This window comes from Fukomys damarensis, unplaced genomic scaffold (assembly GCF_012274545.1).
Source record: "Fukomys damarensis isolate Sample0158 unplaced genomic scaffold, DMR_v1.0_HiC HiC_scaffold_14, whole genome shotgun sequence".
Taxonomy (NCBI): Eukaryota; Metazoa; Chordata; class Mammalia; order Rodentia; family Bathyergidae; genus Fukomys; species Fukomys damarensis.
Genome location: NW_022900926.1, coordinates 25,349,987 through 25,371,727, shown reverse-complemented (window position 1 = coordinate 25,371,727; position 21,741 = coordinate 25,349,987). Strand labels below are relative to the sequence as shown.

The 21,741-nt window shown below is 41.9% G+C and overlaps 1 protein-coding gene and 2 long non-coding RNA genes across 3 annotated transcripts in view; 2 read left to right on the top strand and 1 right to left on the bottom strand.

The window, feature by feature from the left end:
• LOC117285984 overlaps positions 1-9,759 on the bottom strand; it is a 47,907-nt gene extending 38,148 nt beyond the window's left edge. The window contains exon 1 of the mRNA XM_033763186.1: positions 9,485-9,759. Within this exon, the coding sequence (XP_033619077.1) occupies positions 9,485-9,510 (26 nt within the window). The 5' untranslated portion in view covers positions 9,511-9,759. The remainder of the gene's footprint in view (positions 1-9,484) is intronic.
• Positions 1,681-3,665, top strand: LOC104862995. Its single transcript, XR_780464.1, has 3 exons — positions 1,681-1,772; positions 2,808-3,081; positions 3,602-3,665. It is a non-coding gene; the product is annotated as an uncharacterized LOC104862995 (long non-coding RNA).
• A 557-nt stretch (positions 9,760-10,316) lies between the features above and the next one.
• The window catches only part of LOC104862997, a 14,020-nt gene continuing 2,595 nt past the window's right edge, over positions 10,317-21,741 (top strand). The window contains exon 1 of the long non-coding RNA XR_780465.1: positions 10,317-10,534. This is a non-coding gene — a long non-coding RNA (uncharacterized LOC104862997). The remainder of the gene's footprint in view (positions 10,535-21,741) is intronic.

Below are 21,741 nucleotides of genomic sequence, written 5' to 3'. Positions count from 1 at the left end.
CTCTCTCTCTCTCTCTCTCTCTCTCTCTCTCTCTCTCTCTCATACACACACACACGCACACACAAAGCCACCTTGAAGCACTAATAAATGCCCTGGTCTATCTTCTAGCAATTAGATTCTGGAATAGCAGGTTGCAGCTGGGCCCCAGCCCAGCATGGCAGGCCCTGGTGCCCCTCAACCAGACCATCTCATCCAGCATTTCTCCACCTGACTTCATGAAAATTAATCCTGCTGGCATTCTGTGAGACACTGGAGGGCCTGATGTACCCAGGACTGTACCCTGGCTGGCACATAGAGTGGTGTAAAGGAGACCAGGGAGAGGAGGATGCTTGAGAACCAAGAGGTTTGACCTGTGAGCCTGGCCAGCTTGCTGAACCTTCAGCACACAGCCTCAGTCTCCTCATTTGTGAAATGGGAGGTCTTCGGCTTTCTCCTGCATTTTCTTGTTCCTATCAGGAATGTCATTTTAATTTAAGTCAGTTTTTCAAGTCTTGTCCCTTGTGAAATGAAGTAGTTTATTTTCTCATGAAAGAAAATAAAAATATCAAAGATGGGGAGGAGTCTTTTAGGGAGTAGATGAAGGATTACTGTTCCTTTCTTTGCTCTCAAAATGTTCTTGCTATTTTTCTCTTTAAAACAAAGTATTATTGTTTCTGAGATAGTACTTGAGTACATCTATGTCTGACTATGTGTCTACGCATCCAGTCCTCTTGGCTGTTTCTGGTATTGGATGCTCTGTTTCCCTGAGGCCAGGGTCACATATCCTTATTCAGTTTGCTAACCCCAGAGACAGCCTGAGAGACCCCTGGTGTCTCACAGGCTTTCTGTTGAAAGGATACCGCAGGTGAGTGAACAGCTCTAAGTACAGGAGAGCAGGATTCGCACTTGATTTCTTCAGCCTTTCTTGTCCTGCTTTTTTCACATCCATGACCTCTGAGTGGGTGGCCGATGACTCAACTGCTAATGAATTTCCTCATCAAATGGAGCAGCAAATGCAGTTACAGGAAAAGGCAGGTGGCCCAGCAGGTGGCACCAGGGAAGGTGCCCTCTCTGGAAAGATCCTAGGAGCAGTTTGGTGGAAGAAGAACTGGGGGACTAGGGAGATCACCAAAGGTACCTGGAGGGGCCAGTGATGAACAAGCCTGGAGACGCCAGCAGATGGGGAAGGTATGTGGGTTCCAAGGAACACATCACAACACCAATTTGCTGGAGGAGGGACTGGAGAAATAAAGTGATGAGAGCCACTTCATGAGGACTAGGTCCTAGGTTCCAGGAGTGACTGACTGTATAAGCAAGGATGGAGGACACATGTTAGCTAATCTTGAAAGAAATCTCAGTGCCCAAATCAGTCTACATCAACAGCTACAAGCAGCGCCACCCCCCTCCCCAACAGCCTGCTGTCTCCACTCCAACCTACACCATCCCACCACTGCTGTAAACCTTGCCCTTTTAAGCAGGTGGTGGGTGGAGATGGAGGTGCTGTGGAACTTGCCAAGTGTCCTCCCCGTGCAGACTCTTGCAGAGCGCCTGGGGTGACCTTTAAACCCGAGATTTTCTTGATATTTATAAAAGCGCTCCAGCTTCCTCCCCCGGACTAAAGTCTCCCTGGGCTCACCCTGGAGATGGGTGCCTCCTGCTGGTGAAAGGTAACTACGCATCTAAACTGCCCTCTCCAGATTTCACAGGTTAAGAGCAAACCAGGAAGAAATGATCTTGAGACCTGTAACAGCTAACACGTACTGAGTGCTTCCTACATGCCAGGAGGTCCTGAGGTGAGCTGCCACGGCACTAACTCTTAGCAATAGACTGCCTCAATAGATTCGGGATTTATAGGCATTATTGATGTGGGTTTGCAACACAGTTAAGGTAGTTATTTCAGGAGTTAATGTTAAAGCTCAGCTGTTTTGAAGGGTGCAAACTATTCAACTCAACAAATATGAAATACTTAGTTATTTGCAAGATCTTGGCAGGAGACTATAAAAATGGAAAACAATGCTACAAATAACAAAATTATAATAACTCACAGTGTGGTATAAGTGATAAGAACTAATGTTATTTGTAACCATCACAGTACAAGTACAGTGTTCTAGAAAAATGCTGTGGGAACACAGGGAGGAAACAGAATTTCTGGCACAGAGTGAAGATGGTAGAGACAGCAATGCAGATCCAACAGGGCTTCTGGGATGGGTGGCTTTGGAGCTGGGGCGATGGTGGAGGAGGATGGAGATGGGGGAAGGGAAGCTTGATCTGGTGGTGACAGTGGCAGCAGAGGGGAGGGGTCTGGGAGACCAGCAGGTGGGTGAGGCTGTGGGAACTTAAGTGGGGGAAGCTGGGAAGTAAGTGTGGGCCAGGCCACTCAGGGCATAAGGAGTTTGAATTGTATTATAAATATTGAGTTGGATCAGGAGGGGTGAAAGTAATATGTATGTCTGTTAGTGCCTACAAGTTTGTGAGCAGGACACTTTTAGGGAGAGGCAGAACATACCTAACTATCAGAGAGCACTTCCAAGAAGCTCAGAGGGTGCACTGACCAGTGCTGCCCGGCACACCTGTCCGCATTTCCCCTCACCAGACACTAGAGCCCTCGGGGAGACAGGCTCGAATATGAAGATGATACCATGATGTCCCACATAGCTGCTCTGGAGGGTGGAGAGACCAGAGCTATGGACACAATGATGATATCAGCTAATGCCTGTTCATCACCTACTCTATCTCATGCACTGGTGCTGATGCGTGGTAGAGCAAGTCTCATTTTATCTCCATCATGATCCTTTGTAAGGTACTTATCATCACCCCTGCTTACACAGGAGGAGACTGAAGCACGGAAAGGCTAACTAATCTCCCTGAGGCCACACAACTAGCCTGTGGCAGGGCTGGAATTCATCTGTCTGCTCATCCTGGGGGTAGTGACCACATCAGCTTATCAGAATGCTTAGCTCTGACTAGAGGCCAGCAAGGCCCTGAGGAAACCTGACACAGGATGAAAGGACATGGACGAAAATATCCAGGACAGGACGTCTCTTGGAGGAGAGGGTCCCAGAGTGACGCGCCAGCATGCGAGGAGGATCCCTGACCTGGAAGGTGGGCAAGCTTCCCGGGAGCATGTGCAGCAGTGTGTGCGTCCTCCGTGTAGACAGCGTGCAGAGTGCACATGCAGTGTGCATGTGCCTGCAGTGTGTGAACACGCATGTAGCATGTGTATTGTGGGTATGGTATGTGCAGCATGTACAGTGTGTGTAGAGTATGTGTGCGTAGCCTGTGTGCAGTGTGCAGTGTAGGTGAAAATGTTACCTTCTGATTGGTACTTGAAATTCCCATATGAAAGATTTATTTCCTCTCCACTCTCTTCATGAGCTAACTCATTAAGTCATGATTGTAATTAGAGCCTCTCACGGGATTATTTTCCAGCAGGGCCACTGCTGGGAAGAAAAAGGATTCACTCGGCACAGCCAGTGCCGTGTGTGTGTGTGTGTGTGTGTGCATGTGTGTGTGTGCATGTGTGTCCCCAGCAGGCCTTTGTGAAGGGCACATCTAACCCAACATGTGGTGATGATAACTCATACTGCATGCTTCATAGACACTTTCACTCACATTATCTCAGTTAATCTTCCCAAGGACACCAGCAGAAAATGGACTCAAGGCCTTTAACATAGAGAACAACAGCAACAAACAAGGTGAGATTCAGTGAGGGCAGTTAATACATCTGAGGTTACAGAGCTTGAAATAGTGGATGACTCTGTACAGGTAGCCACCAGGTCCTATGATTTAATGGATTACTTTAAACATCCCATATTTAAGTACTACGTCTTATCTCCATCAGATCCAGCAATTCTATTCCTTGGTTTACCCCAAGGTAATCAAAACATATGCCCCCCCAAAAGTGTATACAAATATTCACAGCAGTGTTATTCATAACATCCCCAAAGTAGAAAGAACCTAAACGCTCATGAACTGATGAGTGGATAACGGAGATGTGGTTTATCATCAGAATGGAATATAACATTATCCTGTTGTGAAAAGGAGTGAAGAATCAATTCATACCTCAATACGAATAAAACTGGAAACGAAAACAGCCAGACACAAATGGCCTCATGTTGCCTGATTCCATTCCATCCATTTATGTCAAATATAAATGCACTAGGCAAATTTAAAGTGACAGAAAGCAGAACAGTGCTTGCCAGGACCTGGAGGGTGGCAGAGAGGAGAAGGACTGCTAAGAAGCATGCGATTTCTTGTTGAGGTGATAAAAATGTTCTGGAGTTGTAGTGGTGATGGTTGTCTATTTTGGTATATGAATTTTACTTGAAAAAAAAAAGAATTCAGAGATACAACTAAAAAGCTGCATTCCTTACATGGCACTGAATTCTTTGTTCTCTTTGCCTTGCTGTCAGAGAAGCATCTGAGTTGAGAAATGCTTTTTAAAAAGACAAAGGCCTTACCACAGCCACTGGTCATTCTCACCATAGAGATTTGGTTTAATGAGATTTTACTTTTCTCAACTTCTCCAGGACATCACTCAACACTATATAAAGAAAGACTGCTGGGAAGCCCAGTATGGTGACACACATCTGTAATCCTAGCATTTTGGAAGGCTGAGGCAGGTGGATCACAAGCTTGAGCCCAGCCTGGGAAACTGAGTAACTTAGTAAGACCCTATTTCAATATAAAAGTTGTAGAAAGTGCTGGGATATATAGCTCAGTGGGAAGATGCTGGTTTAATTCTGAGTACTGCAAGAAAGAAAGGAAAGAAATAAAGAAAAATAAAGGAAGGAAGAAAAAAGAGAAGGAGAAAGAAAAGACAAGAAAGAACAGAGCAGAACAGGACAGACTGCTTAGGAAAGGACAGCCAAGACTTAACTGTCCAGGAGGAGGAGCATAGTTGAGAGGCCCAGGTTTGGTAGATGCAGGGATCTTGATGCCAGCTGGTACCAGCGCCAGTTTAGCAGGGTTCCTCAGGGGTTCCATAGGGTCAGCTCTGAGGACATTGTCCAGCTGTTTTGACTTTCTGTTTTCCCTTGGCTAGGTCCCACAGTAATTTATAACAGATTTTCTTTTGTTATTTGCCCCTGAACGAGGGTAGGACAGCATAGTACAGACTATGCCTTAAAGAATTCATGTCCTGCTCAGCCATGACCTGAGGCGACTTACTTAACCTCTTTGTGCCTCTGTTTCTGGTCAGTAAAATAGCAATAAGAGGAGTACTCATCACCCCAATTAATTGATATGAGAATTACAGGATTAGTATGCCTGGAGTGCTTAGAACTGGGTGTGCCACTAAGCAAGGGCTCATAAGTACTTGCCATTACTAATAATTTGATGAAGACTAAGCAATAGGTTCATGTTTGTAAAGCTCACTGATGGTATGAATTACATTTCCTTCTCTTTTCCGTGGTTTCTCAGTTCAGAGTTACCCATGGTTTGCTATCAGCGAGGAAAAGTTTAATTTCAGCTACACTTGTTACAGTCAACCCAAAACAATGACTTATCTTGTACGTTACATAGTACTTCTGTTCCCTGAGGGAACTAAAGTTTCCAGATGAGCAACACTTTTGTAATCCAAAACATATTCAGAGGGAAACAGCCACACTGGTAGGAGGTACAGAGCTGGGCAGTCTTGTCAGGCAAGGTTCTGGGAAGTTACAATTTGGGCATGAAAGCCCTGGGTGAGCCTTGTATTTCAGCAGTTCATTCCAAATTTATGAAGTATAAATCATTTATGAAATATAGTGGATGCTCAAGACTTTAGCTTCCACTGCAGCATCAAGGGACCCAAGGATTTTCTGAAGAACTTGGGGCAGGTATTTGTCCAAATTTGCAGGACTGTTGCTGTGTAAGAAAAGGGACTGGAGAGCATGTCTCATGACTCAGAGTCCCTTGCCAATGGCTGTGGTCTTTAAAAGGAATTCCAGGCCCATGTACTGCTGGAAACTTGGCAGTGAGATGTGAACGAGACATTCCTGAGCTGTCACTTGGCAACATTTCCCTGACAGAGCCCAGCAAAGCTATGAAATCAACTGGGATGGCCAAATAAAAAGGCCTGTGACAAAGTATTGCTTCTTGCCAAGCAGATACAGCTAGGGGGAATCTACCTGGATCAGAGATGAGGACCAGTCTTTCTGAAGCACCTTGTGCTGGCTCTGGGCTTCAAGCCACCATGCCTGGATTTCATATCAGTACCTGAGCAACAGTCTTGACTGACATTTTGAGCCTTCAGCTTATGTTACAGTTGTATTTCAGCAGAGGTGAAGTCTGTTAACAGGAAGCTGTGTTACAACAGGACAGCTCCTTTTTAAGCACATAGGAGAGCTGCGTGATTCATGGAATCAGGGTTGATGTGGTGCCCCCAGATGTGAAGAGGTGAAGCCGAATGTACTAGATTAGGAGGTCACTGTAGGCTGACAGTGACCCTGACAGTGTTTTTCAAGTGTGACTGCTATGCTTTAGGTCACAGCTGGAAAATGTTTGAGTGGAACATACTGGGCAGCTGCACAAAATAGAAAAGTGGCTGATATCAGGCCCTGGTAGGATGGGACAATGGAAGGCCAGACAGGTGCTGTGTGCAGCCCCAGACCTGGTGTTGGGATGGTGGCCCCAGTGTGTTACAAAGACAAGGGGGTGTGTAACAATCTGACCCAAAGTTAGTAGCAGTACCCACAGAGGACCGTGGCCACATTGTGAAGACACCAGGGCTCCTGGTCAGGCCACTCTGCCTTCAGACCACCGCCAGCCATGGAAACTTTTCTCGTTGTCCCTTTGGCTTCCCAAGGAAGCAAAGGACTAAAAAAGGCATTCCGCCTTTTTAGGTGGCTGGGATGTGGCAATGCGAGATGCCTGTCCCTGGCTCCTGAAGGAGTACCCTTTGGATCTCACAGAGGGCTCTAGAATCACCTCATTCCTAGTCCTTAGGCCTCCCAGACTCCAGACCTCACTCATGGGACAACAGAACACATTCCCGAGTCACCCTGCAAAAGGAGGCTCCAGGAGGCTCTGCCTGCCTCCTGACCCCTGGGATAACCTTTCTTCGTCATTCCTCAGTATTGCAAAAGGAAAAACCTACAAAGTTTTGACCCAGCACAGACCTGGCTGCATATATGTGGGAGGGCGCTCCCAGGGCTCACAGGCCTTTGCACCCTCACATGACTGACTCTTCCCATTTTCCTCCCTAGCTTCTCTGAGCCCCTAAAAGGCCTCAGGACAGGAAGCCCAATTCCCTGGTGGCTCTGGGGAGGCTTTCTGTGGGGTTACTCGGCTTTTGTTTTGTTACCACAAGCATTAGAGGCCATGGATATTGAAAAGATACTTGCACTAAAGGGAAAAGCCAGAGATAGGATTTTACAGTTACAAACCAACAGCCAGAGAGAGCGAGGTCCTGATACCTAAAGGTGCAGAAGGAGGAGGACACAGGGGCAGCTTGGCCCAGGAAGCCCTTGTGGAAAGTTAAATGAATTCCTTTATTGCATACTCCCTCCCATGTGTCTTTAGCTGCCTGTGTATTTTCTCTTCCTGAATCTGATATTGTAGCAGTTTTAAGGCCATTCCCCTCAGCATTAAAATTGTTGAAAGAAACAGAAGGAAAAGCAAAAATCTAGGTCAGTGTTGCTTCTATCTTGAATATGTGAACAGTGTTTAGAAGATGCTTAAAAGAAGAACCAATATGACAGGCCATGTATTATCATTCCTTTTATAAGAAGATTGAAATTGCTGCATTCTAAAACAATGATTTTTTTTTTGCAGATGAGCAGTTACTGGACAGTCAGTAATCAGTTTATCTACGTCTAGTATGAGACTATCCCAAGCTCCTGTGTTTGTGGTGACCACTCAGGCCCTCATCATCCCTTTGAGCTCACCGAGGCAGCAGCAAGACCAGGAAGTGGAGTATCTTTGCTCTCTACCTACTTCAACTGCCCTCTCATTTGGTGGCAGACTGTTATGTTTTTCAGCCGTGCCACTTTCCTGCAGAAAAGTGTCTTATCACCAGTGCCACAGGTCCCAGCTCTCCTTAGGGGAGCAGAGCCTGTTGGTACCCACACTACACTGCTTCTGGAAGTCTTTCTTTCCATGACTTCAGGCCTGTGACCGCACGTCCCCCGTCTGCTGTACCCCCTCTGCCTTGGTCAGTGCCTTCTCTTCCAGAAGCTTCCCTGTCTTGACCAGAAGGAGGCTTCCTTTTCAGCCTCCATGTTGTCACTGATCTCATTGTGCTGGGCTGACTGAGCTGGTCAGTGTACTGGCCACGAGAACCATTGTATTATGAGCCACCTGCCCCCCACATGGCATACCTCTGACCAATGCCAGTGACTCTGAATGATGGGAAAGCTACTAAGTGTGATTAAAAAGAAAAACCTACCCACAAAGCTGTTTCACAGAGACGGTGAGATGGAAATTCTCATTGTGTCTTTGAGTCTATGAAGAGTGTATGGTCTCTGTACTGGCTAATAAACACTGGAGATTTTTGAGTCTTGAAAAGCAGTTTGGTTTTATGAAGCAACTTCTGTCCTGAATCTGAGCTTAGAACAAATGCTTCTGCTGCCGCTTCAAATCTGGCTACAGGGATCTAAATTCAAACCTTATTCTGTCAACTACCCCTTCTTTCCAAGATGTATTATTGCATATAAAACAATTCCAGAGAGTTACTCATGAAAGATGCCCACTCCTTATTGAACTGGAGCTTCACTTTATTTAACTAGTATTATCTTGCCATCAACAAACACTGTTGATTTCAATGTAACATCCTTTGTCAATGAATTAACAAATAACAATTTGCTTAACTTCCTCAAGTATTGTCTGGGCTGTTGCTCTGTATGCCGAACTATGATTGTTCTTGTTCCCAGACTAAATTCAGAAATATACCGCGTATGTTCTTGAAAATGTGATGACTCATTTTTCTCTTCCAGGCAAGTATTTCTTTCTAATGAAACTTTAAAAACTATGGTAAGAACACTCTATAACATGACCTTCTATGATCTATTCCCAGCATTTGGAGGAAGATGTAAAAACTATCCAGAAAGGGACAGAGGACACACACATGGGGAGAAGAGAGAGGTTTAGATTCTTGGTTAGAATCTAGGATCTCAGCTCTTAGGTTCAACAGATGTCACCGTCCTCCCTGCACAGTTTTCAGTTGAGATTTCCAAATAAATATTTTAAAACTTAGAAATGTATGTTCATTTTAGAAAACAATAACATGAAAGCTTAATAGACAAAAACCCAAATCTAAAAGAATGTTCACATTCAAAAGAGTTATTATTAACATTTCTAACATTGTAAACATCTGCAAAATTTTCCAGACATTCAAATAAATGTATTCTTCTGGAACTCTGCATAAACCCAAATAGGGTCAATCAATAAGCATTGTTTTGAACAATGGTCTTTCAGTGGGTGACGATTTCTAGTTCCCTTTGGGATGGAGGGTTGCCATCCATGCTCCATCTCCAGTAGCTTTGGGGTGCCTGACCCACATCAGACTGAGGTTTGCCCTACTTACCAAGATCTTCGTGGTGGTGACACCATTGCAGCTTTCCCCTTGGGGTGCTCTTGGACACCGGGGACCAGGCATGGGGTGGTGCTGCTTCAGGGTGGGCAGTGAGCTAAGCTTAGAGTCTCACTGTCAAACTAGGCCAGGGCTTTCAGAATGTGCCCATTCCAGGCAGCAGCGCTGTGAGAAGGCTGTTCTGAGAAGAACCCAGGCTCTGCCCGCAAGTGCTAGCTAGTCTCTCTGCCAAATGGCTAGAAAGTAGCAACTCCCACCCCCCCACAACCCCGCTATCCCACAGCCCATGTGGCTGCAGGATTGTCAGACAGGCACCTTCCTTGCAGAAAGCTCCATCCACAGTTGGACCCTCTTACCGTATGGTGCAGGAAATGAAGAGCTATGCCTTCCTCAGTCTTGTCACAGGGACAGCAGTGGCTGTAGGAGTGATCACTTTTTATAGCCTGCCCAATTGGTTCTGCTGCATGCCACTCTCTTGAAGGCAGAGCTGCCGCTTCTCTCCCTTGCTGGGCAAAACCTTGTAAATGGAAAGAGAAAAGCTAATATATGACATAATTTCATCTGAGAATTTGAACACATTGATAGTTTCAATATTTTTCCTTATGAATACCAGCTATTGGAATGATTTGACTCTCAGAATATATGTATCTGTCAAGAACTTTTAATTTGTAACTGTGTTAATCTTAGATAATCCTGAAGAATTTTTTTCACCATTTTTTTTTTTTTTTTTGGTACTGATGATAGAACTTGGGCCCTTGAGCTTGCGAGGCAGGTGGCGGAATCAATGAGCCAAATCCCTGGCTCGATCCTGCAGAATTTAGACTTAGTTGCAAATTTGAAACTTAATCTGGCCCAAATTTCCTATTTTTTAAATGAAGTTAAGACAAAACAAACAAACAAAAAAAAGGACAAGAATAATTTCCTCAGGGTCTTGGAGGTCTTCCCCATAACTCATTCTGTTATAATTGGGTCCATATGCAAGAACCTTAGTTAAGATAAGCTCCAGGGGAAGAACGGTTACTGCAGGTCATTCAGGAGAGTCTGGTAAGCAAGCATCCTGATTTGGGCTTTTGGAATTTTCTGGGGCAGGCTTAGGAGTCTTTGTTTTTCTTACTTCTGCCTCTGGGTAGTAGGCCTTAGGATAAAAGTAGGGTGGTTGGCCCTTGGATGTTGCTGAGGTTTGGGTGAGTGGAGGGGAGCAGTCCCATAGTACCAATGGTATTACCTATATTAATTTTGTGTAGACACAACTCTGTCTCTGCAAATATTTATCTACACAGTAAAAACTATAATGTGCTACACTATTATTACATTTAAAAAGAATATATTTTGTGTTTGTATTATAAAATAATTTATGATTATGAGAGAAAATTTGGAAAATATATAAAAATACGAGCAAGTAAATGCTGGTAACATTTCAGGTTTCTTGCCTGACTCTTTTCAGTGCATCTTCATGTAGTTGTGATTCTTTGGTGGATATACTAATGTTTCCTGTTTTTTTTCCAGTTAACATTCCGTCATCCACATTTCCAGGTTCATTCAAATTTTTTAAAAAATATTTTTTGGGTAGCAAAACTTAATCTTATAGATACACTGCAATTAAAAAAATATGTCCCTATTATTTGAAAATTAGATGGTTTCAAAGTTTTAACTTTTATAAGTGACATCTGTATATACTTATTATTTTTTTTTTTTAGACAGGGTCTCACTATATAGTTGAGAATGACCTGGAACTCACTGTGTAGCCCAGGCTGGTCTCCAACTCATAGTGATCCTCCTACCTCAGCCTCCTGAGGGCTGGGATTCCAGGAGTGTGCCACCATGACTGGGTGTCTGTATATACTTTTATAGTATTTAGGATTATTTGCTTAGAACAAGTTCCTAGTAGTGTATTTCTGTGTTAAAGGTCCTGATAATTCTAAATCTATTTATGTATACTACTGTTCCATCACTTCTAGGCTTTTTGGCTAGGATCAAGTATACTACTGTTCCACCCCAAAAGGATCATACCGAATTATTCCCCACTTGTCACTCTTTAAGAGTGCTCATGTCATTTATACTCACTAACATGGTGGTGGCAGTGCTCACATTTTAGATAATTTCTTAATTTGATAGGGGATTAAAAAAGTCTCAAGACTAATTTCAAACATTGCTGTAAGGTGGAACATCTCTTATATACTTGCCAACTGGATGCATTTCCTCTCCAATGATGTGTTTATTCATGGTTCTGCTCCACATGTGTAAGAAGGATGCTAAAGACAGAGTCCTGAAGGTGACAGGATTTCCTTTGTGCCATGAAAGTACCCATGATCTGGCCTGCATCTGGCGTATGGTGAGGACCAGTGAGTCACACAGGTGCTTCTGCAACATACTCCCCAACTCTCACCCCCAAGCTCTTGGGCCTCCTGATTGTGCCAGTTCCTGGATCCACTCTGCAGAGACACAGGTCATTTTACTGAGCTCCAGAAGATAGAACAGAAATGAACAACAGCAGCAATAAAGGCACATCAGACCTCCATAGTTGGTAAATTGGAGGGATCACCACCTTCCATCAGAACTTTGACTTTCTTCAGAGAAAGGGCAAAGGGAACCTGTAGTAGAATCTTGTAGAGTTCAACCCTTCAGGAGATCAGGGAGCTCAATTCGGCCTTGCAGCCCAAATTCAGCCTGAGGCTCAGGGGTCTGCCATCAGCTAGCTGAGACTAAATGACTTAGTTCTGCACCAATGCTGCCCACATTATCTATTGTGACAGCAGAGATATACCCTGAAAGAGGCCCTTCAAATTCTTTTTCTTCTTTCTTTTCCTCATTCCATTCTGCAAATTCTTTCTTTTTTCTGTCTTTTTCTTCCCACGCAGTCTCCTGCTTGCTCATATTATTTGTCTTCCTTTCTGTTACTGTTCCTGCCCTAATTCAGATTTTTTCTTTTTTAAATTTTTCTTCTTTCTTTTCTTTTTGTCTTTCTGTTTCCTTCACTCAAGAGTCACCAGTTTCAAATGAAAGTGAGTCCCCATTACTGTTAAGTTATTTTATTCTTGTCCTTGTTTTTGCACTCTGTCTTTCCCGCTTGTCTTCAACAATTTCCTAAAGTTTGAATGGTCATCCTGTGTCCTCTGGCTTCACTTGAAACCATCTCCAATTCTTCTACCTATCTATTCCTCTCTTTGTAACTCCATCTAAGTCCCCATCCTTAAGGGAAAAGTTGCTATATGGAAGAGTTTATTCACTATAAACATATTTTGGGCTGCTCCTCAATTTTGATTTAATTCACATGATTTAAAGGTGACAGCTTAATAGCTACCACAAATGGTCAATTTTTAAGCTCTGCTTGATGCTATTGTGTTGCTGATTGTATCAATTGTGTTAAAGGGTTGTGATTGATTTAATGAGTTGTCCTTTCTGATATTATGAAAATGAGAATGTCTAGGAGTCATCAGACATTCAAAAGCTAAAGAGCAGCTATATCAGGAAGATCAAAGTCCTAACCCAGGAATTAAACCAAGGACAGCCTAAAAGTAAAAATAAAAATGAGAAAACACTTAAGCCAGATCCAAAGACAGAATTCCAGTTCATCAGTGGTGAACTCTAGGGGAAATGAGGTGGAAAAGTCTGACAATCAACTACCAGAACACCCTGAACTCATAGCACAGGAAGTAACAAAACAGATCAATCAGGCTCTAGAAAAATTCAAAACAGAAATATTTTCCCAGATAACTACAGAGATGGTGAGCACAATGAAAGACACAATTAGAGAATCTAGAACAGAAACTGACCAAAAAAAAAAAAATAGATGAGCTCAGGACCATGATAGAAGCCATGAAGGCCCAGCATAAGAAAGAAATGGAAACCATGAATGCCCAACATAGGAAAGAAATGGAATCAATGAAATAGATTCAAACAGATATCCAGGAGATTAAAAACTCTATTCAAATTTTTTGCAGCAGGATAAAAGAATGTGAAGATAGAATTTCAGATATAGAAGATAGGATTGCAGTCAGTGACTGTGAAAAAAGAGATCTCTTAAAAACAGTAAGGTATCATGAGAAATAAATCCAACAACTCCTAGATGATGCAAATAAGAGTAACATAAGACTGATAGGAATCCATGAAGTAACAGGAGAAAATACAAATGACATAAAAAAGCTCTTCACAGAATTAATGACAGAAAACTTCCCAGAGCAAAATAATTTGACATACAGATAAGTGAGGCCTATTAAAACTCCAACTAGCCATGATCAAAAAATCTACACCTAGACATATAATAGTCAAGATCCCAGAAACCCAACAAAAGAACAAAATACTACAAGCAGTTAGAGAAAAGAAACAAATCACATGCAAAGGAAAGCCCATCAGAATCACAGCAGACTTTTCAACACAAACCCTTAGGTCAAGGAGAGCCTGGACTGAGGTATTTCAAACAGTAAAAGAAAACAACCTCCAACCTAAGGTGATGTATCCTGCAAAACTCTCTTTCAAAATGGATGGGGAAATAAGATACTTCCATGACAAAGAACATCTGAGAAACTTCATGAATACCAAACCAGAACTCCAGACAATTCTAAACAATATCCTAGAAAAAGACAATGAAGGTCACAACAACATGAGGCCCAACAGAGCAAATCAATTAGGCAAGGCAAAGAAATTAAAGGAGGGTGGATTAAAAAGAGCCAACAACAGGATAATAACATGACAATAATGGTAGTACATATCAGTTATAACCATCAATGTTAATGGCCTCAATTCACCAATCAAGAGAAATAGACTGGCAAAATGGATTAAGAAGCAAAATCCAACAATATGTTGTATATAAGAAACTCACCTAGAGCAAAAAGAAACCCATAGACTGAAAGTGAAAGGATGCTATCTTATTCGCAGAAAAAGTAAATTTCAAACCAAAACTGATTAAGAGAGACAAAGAAGGCCACTATATCCTTGTAAAGGGAACAATTCAAGAGGAAGAGATGACAATTATAAATATATATGTACCAAATATTAATGCCCCCAACTACATAAAACAAATATTAACTAACATGAAAAACCAAATAAGCACTAATACAATTGTAGTGGGGGATCTACATGCCCCACTATCACAAATAGACAGATCATCTAGACCAAAAATCAACAACAAAATTCTATAACTGAACCAAGCTTTTGAACACGTGGACTTAATAGATGGCTATAGAGTGTTCCACTCCACAAAATCAGAATATACTTTCTTTTTGGCTGCACATGGGTCATTCTCCAAAATAGACCACACACTAGCTCATAAAACAGGTTTAAATAAATGCAAAGGAATCAAAGTTATCTCATGTATATTATCAGATCATAGTGTAATTAAGCTGGAGATCAATGGCATAAGAAACTGTAAGAACTTTACAAACACATGGAAATTGAACAACATTCTCCTGAACAACCAATGGGTCACAGAGGAAATTAAAGAAGAAATTAGTTTTTACAAATAAATGATAATGCCAATACAACATACAGGAATCTATGGGGCACAAAGAAAGCAATTCTATGTGGGAAATTCACAGCAGTGAATGCCCACACTAGGAAAACAGAGCAAGCTCAAACAAACAACCTAATAATGAATCTTAGACTCCTAGAAAAAGAAGACCAAGTAAAACTCAAAGCACATGCAAGGGAGGAAATTATAAAGATCAGAGCAGAAATCAATGTAATGGAAACTAAGAGAATGATACTAAAAAAAATCAATGAATCAAAGAGTTGTGTTTTTGAAAAAATAAATAAAATTGATAAACCATTAGCCAACCTTGTCAAAAAAAGGAAAGAAAAGGCTCAGATCCATGCAATTCAGAATGAAAAAGGTGAAGTCACACAGATCCAACAGAAATCCAGAGGATAGTCAATACCTACTTTGAGAACCTGTACTCTAACAAAATGGAAAACACAGAAGAAATGGACAGATTTCTAGATATTTATGAATTACCAAAGTTGAACAAAGAAGATAAAAAATTCTAAACACCCCAATTACAATCAGTGAAATGAAAAATGTAATTAAAAGTTTACCAATGAAGAAAAGCTCAGGTCCTGATGGATTCACTGCTGAATTTTACAAGACATTTAGAGAAGAACTACTGCCACTACTTTTTAAACTTTTCAATAAAATTGAAAGGGAAGCAATACTTCTGAATTCATTCCTGGAAGCAAGTGTTACTTTGATTCCGAAACCAGGGAAAGACCCAACCAAAAAAAAGAGAACTACAGGCCAATCTCCTTAGTGAACATAGATGCAAAAATCCTTAATAAGATACTGGTAAACAGAATACAGATGGTTATGAAGAAGATCACACACCCTGACCAAGTTGGATTTATTCCAGGGATGCAAGGATGGTTCAGCATATGTAAATCAATAAATGTAATTCACTGTATTAACAGAGTCAAGAATAAAATCCATATGATCATCTCAATAGATGCAGAAAAAGCATTCAACAAAATTCAACACCCATTCATGATAAAAACCCTGCAGATAATTGGAACAGATGGACTTTATCTCAACTTGATAAAGGCTAGCTATCTATGAAAAACCAACAGCCAACATCATATTAAATGGTCAAAAACTGAAAACCTTCAGGTTAAAATCAGGAACAAGACAAAGATGTCCACTATCACCACTCCTCTTTAATATAGTCTGGAAACATTAGACACAGCAATTAGACAAGAGAAAGAAACCAAAGCAATAAAGATAGGCAAGGAAGACGTTAAACTGTCATTATTTGCTGATGATATGATACTGAACGTAGAACACACAAAAAATTCTGCCAAAAGACTTTTAGACTTAATTGACACTTTCAGCAGAGTAGCTAGATACAAGATCAATACTCAAAAATCAATAGCCTTCTTGTACACAAATAACAGTATCACTGAGAGATAAATTAGGGAAACAGTTCCTTTCAGAATAGCATCCAAAAAATGAAGTATCTAGGAATCAATCTAATGAAAGAAGCAAAAGAACTCTACAATGTAAACTATAGCACTCTGAAAAAAGAGATCAAATAGGATATAAGAAAATGGAAAGATATTCCCTGCTCCTGGGTAGGGAGAATCAACATAGTTAAAAATGGCCATACTACCAAAACTACTATACAGATTCAAACAAACCCTATTGAAATTCCAACAGTATATTTCACAGAACTAGAGAAAACAATCCAAAAATTCATTTGGAAGCAGAAGAGGCCTAGAATAACAAAGCCATTCTAGGCAACTGAGACATGGTAGGGGGTATCACAATTCCCAACTTGAAATTATGCTACAAAGCCACTGTGATAAAACAGCATGGTACTGGCAAAGAAACAGACCTGATGATCAGTGGAATAGATTAGAAGATACAGAAACAACTCCAGATGCACTCAGCTACCTCATCTTTGACAAAGGAGCCAACCAACCTCACTGGAGGAAAGATAGCCTCTTTAATTAGTGGTGTTGGAAAAACTTGATTTCAATCTGCCAAAGATTAAAACTAGACACTTATCTTTCACCATGCACAAAACTAAAATCCAAGTGGATTAAAGATCTAAATATTAAAAAGAGTTACTAAATTTGCTGGAAGATAAGTTAGGCAGAATTCTTGAAGGCATAGGCATAGGAAAAGACTTTATGAACAAATCCTCAGTATCACAGAAACTAGCAGAAAGAATCAACAACTGGGATTTCATTTTATTAAAAAGCTCTGCACCACAAAAGAAACCACAAACAGAGCTAAGAGACCTACAATGTGGGAAAAAATTTTTACCAGTTGCTCCTCAGACAAAGGACTATTATCTAGAATATATAAAGAAGTAAAAAAAAATCATTCCCTCCAAATATAAAAATGCAATTCAAAAGTGGGCATCTGAAATGAACAGACATTTCTCAGACCAAGAAGTAAAAGCACCAAATACATACATGAAAAATGGTTCAACATCACTAGTCATTCAAGACATGCAGATGAAAACAACACTGAGATTCCACCTCACCCCACAAAGAATGGCTGCTATCAAGAAATTAACCAATGCCTGTAATCCCAGCACTCAGGAGGCTGAGGCAGGAGGATCACTGTGAATTTGAGACAGGCCTGGGCTACATGGTTAGTTCCAGATCAGTTTCAACTACATAGAGAGACCCTGTCTCAAAAAGAAAACAAAACAAAACAAAACAACAACAACAAAAAGAAATCAACCAATAACAAATGTTGGCAGGGGTGTGGGGAGAAAGGAACCCTTCTCCATTATCGGTGGGAGTGCAGACTGGTGCAACCACTATGGAAATCAATATGGAGATAACTCAAATAACTAGGATTAGAGGTTCCATTTGACCCAGCTATCCCTCTGCAGGGTATCTTTCCAAAAGAATTAAAAGAATCATATCACAGTGATATATGTGCACCTATGTTTATAGCAGCACAGTTTGTAATAGCTAAAACTTGGAAATAGCCCATTTGCCCATCAGTTGGAGACTGGATAAAGAAGATGTGGTTTTTCTAGAAAATGGAATACTACTCAGCCTTAAAGATAGAGAAATTATATTCATTCATAGAAAAATGGATACATATTGAGGATATACTCTTAAGTGAAATAAATAAGAAGTTACACATGTATAAATACTGAATAGTTTCTCTGGTGTGAAAAACTATAATGGTACGTAAGATCCTAATCATATAATTGACAATGTAAAATTGGAAGAAAAGGGCTAAAGGTGTAGGGGAAATGGGAAGGGTAGGGGAAAGGTAATAAGGGAAAAGGAAAAAAAGAGAAAATGAAAAAAGGGAAATAAAGTATTTGTAAATAGGGAAGGGAGGAGGGAGTGAAGGGAGGGCAAGGATGAGGGGAAAAATGAGAACCAAGACCTCTCATGTAAAGGTACAAGGTCCCAATGATGAATGTGACTGTACTGTATACCTAAAATGTACCAATAAACTCAATGAGAGAAAAACAACAACAACAACAACAACATTTAGTGCTGTGAAAGCTTAGGGCTGAGAGCTTCCATTGTGTGTTTCTCCAGCACACACATTTGGCCCGAGTCACGCTGGTGTGTGGTCACACCTACAACCACTCCATAATGCGCTGAGCTTTTTTAGGGCAGGGCCTGTGCTGTATTCTTCTCTGTACCTCTAGAGCAAGCAGGATACTTAGTATTTTGTAGGTGCTCATTCTTTACTTTATAGAAATAATGTAGATGCTCATGAGGGAGTGGAAATTCCAAGTTTATAAATGCAAAGTTATAATTTCCAGTAATTTACACTTTATCAAACATTCCTACCCACAAGGCAGGCATTATCTCTAGATTTAAAACTTTCTAAGTATACTAGATCATTTGAAGTTATTCCTGGGGCAGGTTTAGTTCATACACTGAGTTCTGAATGCAGCACCAATTTTGGTTCTTTACCCTTCTCTCTTTACTCCTTCCATGGTACTCAAACAGCCCTCAGGGTCAAGTTCACTGACAGTAGCCAAGAACTGCCCCCCACTCCCCAGGTCACACAGAACAAGACAGTTTGTCTTCTTTGGAGCTAAGTGAGTTTCGTTCACATCAGAAGGGGGAGAGAAGAGGTTTAGACAGAGGAGCCCAGATGGCTCAGTGCCCCTAAAAATAGCAAGGAGGAAATCCCCTCTCCTCCTGTCCAGCAGAGCAGGTGGAAGTCTGTGGTTTGTGATGTCAAAGATGATGCCAAGGGTGCCACACATGGTGGCAGGTGGCCTGGCAGGACAAACAGAAGGGGTTTAAGCCACAGTCCACATGGATTGTAGCCACACACAGAAAGGCTGGGAGGCAGGTCTGAAGGAAGGCTGTTAGTTGTAGGTGTTGATGCCACCAGTCCTTGTCCTTAATTCAGCCCAGCGAGGTGTGGGGATGTTTCTCATCCATAAATGTATCTCCATCTCTAGTGACCCATCTGTAGTGACATTTGACTTTTTGCAGGAAAGTCAAGTGTGGTTGCTGGGATGTATGCCACAGTGAGATGAGTCTTTCAGATGTTATTCCTTCTCCTCCTTCCCTCCCACATCTTCCCCAAGAGTTCAGGGGATCTTACCCTCCCTCCTGGTGCCTTGTTTTGCTTATTTCCCCAACATGCAGGATAGTCCTAGTGTCTCTCCTGGGCTTCAGATTAGGAGGCGCTCTTTGAGGCTGGGGAACTGGTCTTACTTTCTTGTCAATACCCGAAACGTCCCACAGTCTGAGTACACAGCCGGCACTCAAGAACTGTCAGTTGAAAAACGAGCTTAGAAGTAACTGTGCAGACGTGAACACTGCAGACGGACACGGTGGCGAGGTCTCTCCACCCCAGCGCAGGGGCTGGCTCACTAGGAAGTGCTCCATCTCCAACAGCACATGCTGGCCTCTTGCCTTCTCCTGAAGAGCGCACCCACTTTGTGAGGGACCTAACCAGTGAGTTCTGGACAGAGACTCTGAGAGAACTGTCATCTCAGCTTAGGCAAAAGGTCTGTGCAGAATTCTATGGACAGCCCGAGACTCGGGAGCATCTCAGGTTGTCTCTGGCTTATATATGGCATGTACTCGAAGTTTGTTCAGTGCATACAAATAAGAGAAAGCAAAAAGAGAAACTCCTTCTCATTTAAGTGAAAGAATAGATTTTTATACGTTGCCCACTCGTCATGTGCATTGCTGGGTTGAGCACCCTGAAAGACAGGAGGAGAGCGAAGGTACTACCGCCAATAGCTACTCTCAGTACCTGGAGTCCCTGCCTTTGTCCTTCGATGGATCTTTGTTTCCCTCTGGTGGTGGATGTGTGCACTGCAATGTTCGGTTCTGAGGCTCCAACTAGGTCAGCTCAAAATTTGCAGAGTCCTTAAGAGGTCCGTGACTACACTATTCCCCCACCTGGAATATTTTGATATATTTTGGGGAGCCTCTGTAGTCTCTACAAGATAAAAATTAGTTTGGATTTTGGCGATAATCTAAATAAACATAATTATACTCTGGGTTATGTGGATGACTACTTTCTAATCACAGCCTGCCTTGTAGTTCTGTTTTCACTTTGGCAAAGGCTGTGGCTCCAGTTACTACGATGGCTCAAGGAGCACGGGTTGCTGCCGCAGGAGAGGCTTTGCGGCTTGGAAAGAGTACAAAGCATGCGGTAGCGTGAGTGTGCCCAGAGCAAACTGCCAGTTCCACGTCCAGTGGGGAGGGGCAGTGTGGTGCCATTCTCTCCTGCAAGAATTTTGCCAACTGATTTCTAGTGACTTTTGTGTTGCTATAATTTTTAAAATGTGCTTTGCTGACAGCGTCTCTCTTCAACGCAGGGGGTATGTTCCAAGACCCTTATTATTGTATTCCTGAAGTAACAGATAGTACCAAGCCCCATAAATATATTATGGTTTTCCATACTTATATGAGGTGTGATAGAAATGTACATGTTTAATTGTAATAAAAAAATTTGTTAAAGTTGCTATGTCTTGTGTCTAAATGACTCCCCAAAGCTTTATGCACTCATTGATGGGGCTTTTTGGAGGTGGCTGGACCATGAACATGTGGTGCTGGACTAGGGTGGATTAGGGTGTGTGATACAGAAATTAAGGGTGTGTGATGACTAAGTTGACTTAGCAAAGTTCGGGCTGTGAATACTGGAAGCCCCCACCCTGGGTGTGGGTGGCACCAACCAATAATAGGCTTGTAGCCTGGATGCAATATAAAGGGACAGAAAGAAGTCAGGCTCTTTTATTGCTGCCTCCTGCCTGACATGCTCTGGACTGTTTGTTCTCTGCCATGTCTTTCTGCCATGCTGGGCTCCCTTGGAACCAGTCAACTATGGGCTGAATCTTCTACAAATTATGACCTGAAATAAACCTTTCCTTCCCTAACTTGAAGGTGTTGGGTATTTTGCCTCAGCATTGGGAAAGTAACTAAGATAATAGCAAAAGATATATCGCCACAAATCCCCTTCAAAATCCTCCGCCTCACTTTGAACACATTTATCCCATCATTCTTGCCCCTTTTTGAAGCAGTTCTGGAAGTCCCCTCATGAAAGTCTTTAGCGGTACAGTCATGGCTGCTTCCATATCCTGGATCCATTCAAAACATTTATCTTTCACGGTCATTGTAACTTTGGAGAAGAGCCAGACATCACAAGGTGCTAGGAGGTACTAGGTGAATAAGGATGATGATGATACACGGTAATGTTTGTACGAGCCTGCCTTTCCATTGGGTGGCACTTGGCAGCCATATTCCATATGTGTGTGTGTATATATATATAATATATATATATAATAAACAATATATTATATAATAAA